Here is a 7,969-nt window from a genome sequence, read left to right on the forward strand (position 1 = left end):
ATAACGACAAGAGAAATGGTGGAGACATATCCCACCATACTTGCTTCAATTAATAAAGATGTTCCATGATTAGCTAGAGCATGGTACCTTCAAAATGTCATAGTTAATTTTCAGAATCAAACCAAACTTCAAACTTCGAGATATAACATTTGCTTTACTTGCGAGATTGCTAGTTCACATTGAATCCTAATATTGGATCCTTCAAAATTCCTATGTTTAAGCAGATTGTAGAATTGTATCGTACTATCGTACACCATTATATCTTTGGTGATTAACTCAACTGCGACTGGGTGAACACATCACATCTTGCACACTGCTTCAATTCCGAGAAGATGAAAGCATTTCCTCATGACTACGTACGCCTGTTGCTTCACAAAGCAAGAGTCTGCTCGTTTCCTCTGCCGACCCAATAACCTGGCAATTGGAATAGAACTTTCTGATAGATTATAGAAGTATTCACATAAAACACTTGGCAACAGATTCGTGCAAGCCTCCTCCACGGTCTCAGGAAACCTTAATAAGTGAAGCGCCAATTTACGCTCACCGGCATGACCCAACACAATTTCCCCCTTTTTTTTCAATTCGTCAATGTCTTTACCAGATTTCCTTATGATTGAACAGATCCGAGCAAGCATGTATAGCAAGTAGACAGCACTCACAGCAGTGTTTCCCTTAACATTTAGTAACTGATTGAAATCAAAGGTGTAATCGGACAATCTGTTGTTCTTCAGATCAGCATATATACTTCACAGCGCCATAACCAACGGCCACTGCAGTTTGCTCAAGCTCCTCTTCAGCCAGTCTTCACTCTTACCACGCTCGACAAGACTTGTTTTGCTTCGGCTCTTGGCTTCATCAATTAAATCAATCAATCGAACCACATCATCAGAAGAGCGAGTCCGTAATCGTTTACCATCTTCTCCAAGAACAACACCAAAACCAACATGGCTAACTTTCGGGTACGAGCCATCAATTGGAAGCCAACCTGCAAGCGTAGCTGCCTTGAAAAACATATCAAAGTGTTGCTGCTGGCCAACATCAGTAACATATATGATCCATTCAGCTTTCTCCTCTTAAGTCGATACCAAAGAGCTGCCAAATCAGTGGAAGCATAATTATAACTGCCATTGCTCTTCACAACAATAAGGGGGATGTTAAAACCCTCAAGATGGATTACACGAGCACCCTCGCTTTCCACTTTTTTTTTTTCTTTTTTTTTTTTTTTTTTTTTTTTTTTAAAAAGGGGACGAACTTTGTCCCCCACGAACATTTAATTGGAAGAAGAACAAAAATTACAACCCAGCTGGAGGGCTAGACCAAAAGCCAGCAAGGAAACATGGAACCATGCAAAGTGATACAAGTAAGCAGAACTATCTAGAAGGTTCCTGCCCATGAAACAAAGAAGAGAAAAGGTACAGCAATGAAAGCCATACAAAAACAAAACTGCAGGAGTTTTCTAGCAATGTTGTGGGGACGCGGAAAGCAGAACACCACCATAAAATTGGAAAGCAATGCTCCACACCGAGAGCAGCAGCCGACAAAGTCACCATTAGCTTTATTGTGCTTCATAAATTCACATGGCCACCATCGGGCAAAGGAAAAGTTCTTCTGCGCGCGTGATCAAGCTAGCTAGCACCACTATTGTCTAGTCCACCAATTTAAGGATTAAACAAACAAAAAGAAAAAGGAAAAGGAAAAGAGACAACAGTGGAAGGACAGATGAAAATATTAATAAAGCTGCTGAGGAAAACATCATCGCACCCATCAATGAGAGATTTGCAAGCAGCCCCACCCACTGCGTAAAACAGAGCAACACCTTCCAGGTTCAATGAAGGGAGACTTGCAACACCTAGCAAGCAACCATTGTGATAATAAAGTCCATGTACAACAAGTAGAAGTTCGCAAACAGAGCCTCATCTTAACCACGCTGGTAAGGAAGACCGACCGTGTCAAAATGCAAAGGTAACCAGATCACTGGAGGCGGGGAAGCAAACCACTTTAAAGATGAAGAGCTCAAACCCAGATTTGCCATAGAGTCTGCAACCGTGTTCCCCTCCCGATAAATATGGGAGCATCTAATGTCCATACTACGCATTTGACTCAAGCAATTAAGCCAACGAGTCCGTAACGACCACGGAGGCTCAAAGACCTGAGAAAAAATACATTGAAGAACACTCATTGAAGAACCCTCGCTTTCCACAATCAGTCCTTGGTCAGTCAACTTCTCTAAAACCCCAGGAATATATGGGTTATAAAAGCTTTCTCCCTTTTACTCTAATTGAATTCCAAGGCGTTCATAGACCATTTGAAACTCTCTACGGTTGACTTCACAGATTTGAAGCCATGCCTCACTGTACTTGGGAGTCCCACCCTGAAGGGATACCACTGCAGCTTGTGCTCTCTCCTTGAAGGCCGGATCCTCATCAAATCTCTTGTTTGATTGCTTATAGAATTCCTGAAGATCACCGATTTCCATTTCATTAACATCATCCACGTTTGGAAACTTTTCGAAAAGGTATTGAATCAACATGCCAAATTGTGTTCCCCACTCGATCACCAACATGATTAAGCCGAAGAACTTCAACTTTGGAAAACTCAAGGATCCGGGCTAGCGTGTCCCCAATAATTGTAGATCGCAGATGGCCAACGTGCATTTCCTTGGCAATATTAGGTGACGAAAAGTCTACAACAGCCCGTTTGATCTGGAGCTGTGGTGGCCATGTTTCGATCCCATCAATAAGCATCTTTTGTAAGCTCTCAGCCATCCAACTCTTCGACAACACAACATTAACAAAGTGCCCAGGCCCTGCTACCGTGCACGACTCTATTATTTCTGATTTAGGAAGATTTCCCATGACGGCCTGTCCAACAGAATTAGGATTCTCGAATGCAGTTCCCTTTCCCTCAATCTTAGACCATATGTCCATGGCATTGTTACATTGATAGTCTCTGAATTTCACAGCCGAAGGAACAACCACCGGCTCCACATTCAGCTCATCAGGCACCATTGTTCCAATGGACACTTCAAACAGTTGCACTAACTGCCGCTTCAAACTCGCGACATTCTCTCCTCCAGCTGCCGTCGTAGATACCTAGCGCAACTTAATTAGTTGCAGTGATAAGCTTCCTAGATGACGCCTTCAACAATTCTGTTGGTGGCGGGGAGAGACGGGAGAGAAAGAGAGAGAGAAACGGCGAAGGTGAGATCTGCGGCGGGAGTATCAGATATGTTGAGGGTTTAGGGTTTAGGTATAGATGTGGGTTTGATAATCTGATTGTAATAATAGAAGTGTAAATCGTCGCACCGGATAGGAAATCCTAGTTCCTTGCAACATAAGGAATGACAGCTAGATAGGAAATCCTAGTTCCTTGCAACATAAGGAATGACAGCTATATATTTCCCCTCTCATGTTCACATTCTCCCCATATTTCGTACTTTTCCTAAAGACTCTTGTAAAACATCAGACGCTCAATCGCGACCAAAACAAATTTCCTAGGGCAAGAATTAATTCTCGAAATTGCTAGGCCAAGATTTCTGACAATCTCACTTCAGCCATGGAAGGTTTTCCGGTGGGAGTTAGGTTTCATCCTACAGATAACGAACTCGTCAGCTACTACCTCCGCAACAAGGCTACAATGGGCGACGGGTTTCAGTCCCCTTACGTCTCCGATTGTCCTGATTTCTATGGCAAATGGGAGCCTTGGACTGTTTGGGACAAGTACGGTGGCAATTCCCACGTGGAGGACGGAGAGCCTCTCTTCTTCTTCACCAAACGCAAAAAGTTGAGCCCTAATGGCACGCGCTTTGATCGGAAGATGGGAACGGGTACCTGGAGCAACCAGTATTTTGTTAAGGTTGTTGAGGAGGGTAAGGTTATTGGACTCAAGAGGGACTTTCGATACGAGGGTGGAAGCTCTTCAGATCAAAACAATGCTTGGTTGATGCATGAGTATGAGTTGAACAAGAAAGATGTAACTGTACTCTGCACCTTGAGAAAAAAACCTACAAAACGGCCACCACGCGGTAGCGAAACTAAGAAGGAGAGTGTGGATGAAAATCAGAGAAAGAGGAAGTTGGACGAAGTTGTTGATGATCTTGAACAAGATCTAGATGAAAGGAGAAAGCTTATTAGAGATCTAGATCAAAGGAGAAAGCTTCGAGCAAACAGGCCGAGAAAGGAAGAGACTTCTTGTGAGGAACAAGGTGGGAGCATTACTATTGATCATCATCAAGGCAGCAGTAGTCGGACGCCATGTGATGAGGCTTATCGGCCTGAGTTGGTTCCGGATCTCGCCACTGCTGATGATATTGTGTTTACTTCATATGACTTCTTTGCATCAACTCCAGATGATCCACTGCACGTTGAATGTAATGAATTTCTAGATCAATTTTATGAGGACAACAACTTCAACTGATTAGCAAGGAGGTCTTTCATATGAATGAGATTCATGAAGAACAGTTTAATTGTAGTTTAACTGTAGCTCAAGTAGTAGCCGCCTAATTTTATCCCGGTGTGCTAGTGTGTGTAAATTTTATTTGTAGGATTGAATGATTGATGTTGTTTTTGATGGCGGAACAAAAATTCTCAACTAAGTCACATTGACCACTGAATTGGATCAAATCATAAAAGGCGATAAAGCAGAGTACATACTCTAATACATGATTTTGTATTTCCGAAAAGAATGAATACAAGATGTGCTTAATTGATGAATAATATTTCTGCTAACGGTAACAACAAGCCAATGTTCCAAAAATTATCGTAACTTTTTAATCTACAATTTCTTTCACGCCTTTTTCTGAAAGCACAGTTTACTGTATAGTACTCTAGACTGTGACGGTGAACAAATAGAGTTTTAGCACGACAGCCAGAGCCAACTGCAACAGAAAGATCCCAGCCACAATGAAGAACCAGCTTTCACCTGCTGAAACAATGTGGGCGCGAAGGTTTATGGCCACAAAAGTAGCAGACATGATCCCAGCCACGCCCGCAATTACCCATCGGAAAATTTCCAAGGGCACAACAGAGAGACACTGCAATTACACACAGTAGCAATGTCAGCTAGCTATTATCAACCATCAAAATCTGAGATTTTTCATCGTACAACCCCTTAACAAAGTAATGGCTCTTCTTAATAACTCAAAAGATTGGCAATACCATGATTTAGTCTAAACTGAGACATTAATGTCCAAAATTATTAGAAGTAATGGCATTAGTAAGCTTCTCCAACATTCTTAAGAAACTAATGACTTTTTGACACAAATTTCAATATGAAGAGCATTTTGGCCCATGTTTTCAAAATCTACATATTTAATGGTGTAAAGCTTCGGTCTTGGCATGAGCTTTTGGGACATGCAGACCTTTCTATGACACATCTTTCTGGTAATAAGCTTAATGAAAAAATACATCCAGGGACTTACCAAAGCTGGTATAAAGACAAACAAGGAGTAGCCATACAGACAAAACAGCTGAACGAGACCTGCTGGTGCCGAGAAGTATTTAAGGATTACATACAGCACAAGAGGAACAACAGTGACGTAACCATAGAACAATCCAGCAGACCATTGCACTACATTGATGTCATATGCCCACTCTTCACTCTTGACCTTGTGTGCTACATATGTCACGAAGGTGCCAATGGCAGCTGCAACAAATATTAGGGTGGTACATATCCAGAAAGGTCCATACCTACAAAGCATTTGATGTTGAGATCAGATGACACATGCAGACAATTTTTGGTGAATATAAAACTTTTGATATAAAGCTAAAATAACATATAAAATATCCATTGAGATATAGTATGAAAGCAAAAGCATATTACCAAATTAACAGTAGAAAAATTTTAGAATAAACAAGTGCCATCTGCAGAATGCTACGCATTTTCCAACAACTTTTCAAATTAAAAGTGATGTTCATCTAGGATTATCAATTGTCAAGGGCTGGGAAAATATCAAAGAGATGTATGAATTTCCATACAACTTGATACTGCATGTCGAAGATCTACATTATAGACAGGTCATTACAGTAAAGTTACCGAAGAAGACTTACAAATCTGGATTGTTAGTTGTTTTTTCATTGAAAGCTCCACTATATGGAAGGAGCGAGTCTTTAATCCTCTCTAGAACATCTGAAGTGTCAACGTCAAAATATGCCTTGTAAGATGATACACTGAAAGTACGTAGCCAACCACTCTGCTGGGGTTCATCAGAACCAGATACAGGTTTTGAAAATGTGTCTGCATCAAGAGTTACATGCCTTTAACATCACTGCAGATGAAATTCACAGTATTGTATTTATAGTAATCATCCTATAATATGCTGGAAAAAATTATGGAAAGAAGTCGGGATGGAAGTTTCAAAACCCCTGAAAAATAGCATTGTTAACTTTCTCATATGGTCGAACAACTCTAGGAATGGCAATACCCATATAAAATGGGAATGCCAACACGGAGAGAGCTGAGTCATTATTCCAAAACCAACATTAGACCTTCTAAGTTTTCTATTCCAAACATCCACAATGTTTAAGTTCATCAGTCCACTTATTAGCAGTTTTAAATTACTAAAATCACATCTTTAGGCTATTCTATGGTTTTGATGACTCTCAACAGCACACCCTGTTACAACTGCTACTATAGATATCTTCTTCGATAAAGTGTTCCAAACCAAACATCGCCAACCTCCCATTCCTCGGCATCCCTTATTAGCATCCATCTAATTACTAGCATTTATAGAGCATAATGAAATAAACAAAAGTTCATTCTACCTATAGATTGAATTCACCAAAATAATCATCCATACTCAGATTCATACTCCTAAAACAGACAAAGAAATTCAACCATTCCTATTATCCTTTGTGTACTACAAAGTTAACTTTCAAAGCCTTTAGGTACTGAATTGCATTCACACAACTATAAAAATCTGAAACAATGTAGGAAAGTCGCATACGAAAGCAACTGCATATTCAACAAACAATATTAGAAACTGTGTGTACCATCAGCATCGCGAGGAGGGCGAGCGCCACTAGAGATCTTCCCTTGTGCCTCAGATGGAGGAAATGTCTGAAGGTGTGAATCTGCAAAATTTACACCAAACCATTAATACCAACAGAAAATGATCGAATCTCACACCCGAAAACTTAAAACCTCGCAACTAAGCTAGACTCTAGATACATTCAACTCATCTCATCATACTTCTATAGCCAAACAATACAACATCCACAATTATGCTTATCCACTTGCTTCACTAATCAATTATTCAAATTGCAAACCGAAGATTTAAGAAAAAAGAACGACTCCCGAACACAATCCAGCAACAAAAACCAGCGGATTCGTTCTATATCTAATTTCAAGTTCGTTTTCTTTTGCTTCAATTTCACGGCAACACAAACAAAAGCTAAGCAACTACACAAAGTGATAAACCGGAAAGAGGAAATTGACCTTGGAATTTGACGGTGAGGTGGCCTGGATCTGGAACCGCCTGCAAAATCAGCCAAGATTGATGAACCAGATCATGTAAAGATTATATTTATATATATATATATATATATATATATATATAGGTGAAATTGAAAACTTACAGCAGGAACAGATCCCGAGACGCTTTGGTTATCAATGCTGGTATAATTGCCGGACATCATCTTGCTTTCTCTCTTTCTTCTTCGTCTTCCTCTTTGGCTATGAGCTCCCTTCAGATCTCTCTGTGATAAGAGTCTTGGAGTCGCGCGTGGTTTTTGCTTTTATTTCTTCTACTATTCTCTTTTATTTCTCACGTGACAAATTATAAAACGACGTGGAAGCGATAATTGAACCTTTTTATTTTTTTGTTTTATCAGAGAAACTTTTCTATTCTTTCTCTGGTCCGAAAAAATTAAAATCTACTTGAGCTTAAAAATTCCAGTAATTTGTACCCAAAAAAAATAATTACAATTTACAGTATTAGTTTGTGTATGACAATTCACTCTATATGTTTTAA

At 40.0% G+C, this 7,969-nt stretch overlaps 2 protein-coding genes and 1 pseudogene across 2 annotated transcripts; 1 reads left to right on the forward strand and 2 right to left on the reverse strand.

Annotated features, from left to right (window-relative positions):
• Window positions 1-174: 174 nt before the first annotated feature.
• On the reverse strand, window positions 175-3,557 carry LOC112193962 (annotated as a pseudogene).
• On the forward strand, window positions 3,556-4,416 carry LOC112193963 (NAC domain-containing protein 2). The gene has a single exon (XM_024334226.1). The coding sequence runs from the start codon at window positions 3,556-3,558 to the stop codon at window positions 4,414-4,416; it is 861 nt and encodes a 286-aa protein (XP_024189994.1).
• Window positions 4,417-4,640: 224 nt separating this feature from the next.
• On the reverse strand, window positions 4,641-7,738 carry LOC112195363 (protein YIPF1 homolog). Its single transcript, XM_024335777.2, has 6 exons — window positions 7,575-7,738; window positions 7,435-7,474; window positions 6,990-7,070; window positions 6,048-6,234; window positions 5,420-5,687; window positions 4,641-5,032 (listed from the first exon to the last, which is right to left on the reverse strand). Exons 1-6 carry the CDS (start codon window positions 7,632-7,634, stop codon window positions 4,826-4,828), a joined length of 843 nt encoding a protein of 280 aa, XP_024191545.1. The 5' UTR covers window positions 7,635-7,738; the 3' UTR covers window positions 4,641-4,825.
• Between the last annotated feature and the right edge of the window lie 231 nt (window positions 7,739-7,969).

This window comes from Rosa chinensis, chromosome 3 (assembly GCF_002994745.2).
Source record: "Rosa chinensis cultivar Old Blush chromosome 3, RchiOBHm-V2, whole genome shotgun sequence".
In the NCBI taxonomy this organism is placed as follows: Eukaryota; Viridiplantae; Streptophyta; class Magnoliopsida; order Rosales; family Rosaceae; genus Rosa; species Rosa chinensis.

What these genes read in the sequence shown, in the direction of transcription:
- LOC112195363 (XM_024335777.2), bottom strand. Translation starts at nt 7,634, where the DNA reads ATGATGTCCGGCAATTATACCAGCATTGATAACCAAAGCGTCTCGGGA. An exon ending in TCTCGGGATCTGTTCCTGCT is followed by an intron (nt 7,475 to 7,574) that starts GTAAGTTTTCAA and finishes CTGATTTTGCAG; the next exon opens with GCGGTTCCAGATCCAGGCCA. An exon ending in TTGTCTTTATACCAGCTTTG is followed by an intron (nt 5,033 to 5,419) that starts GTAAGTCCCTGG and finishes GTGTAATTGCAG; the next exon opens with TGTCTCTCTGTTGTGCCCTT.
- LOC112193963 (XM_024334226.1), top strand. Translation starts at nt 3,556, where the DNA reads ATGGAAGGTTTTCCGGTGGGAGTTAGGTTTCATCCTACAGATAACGAA.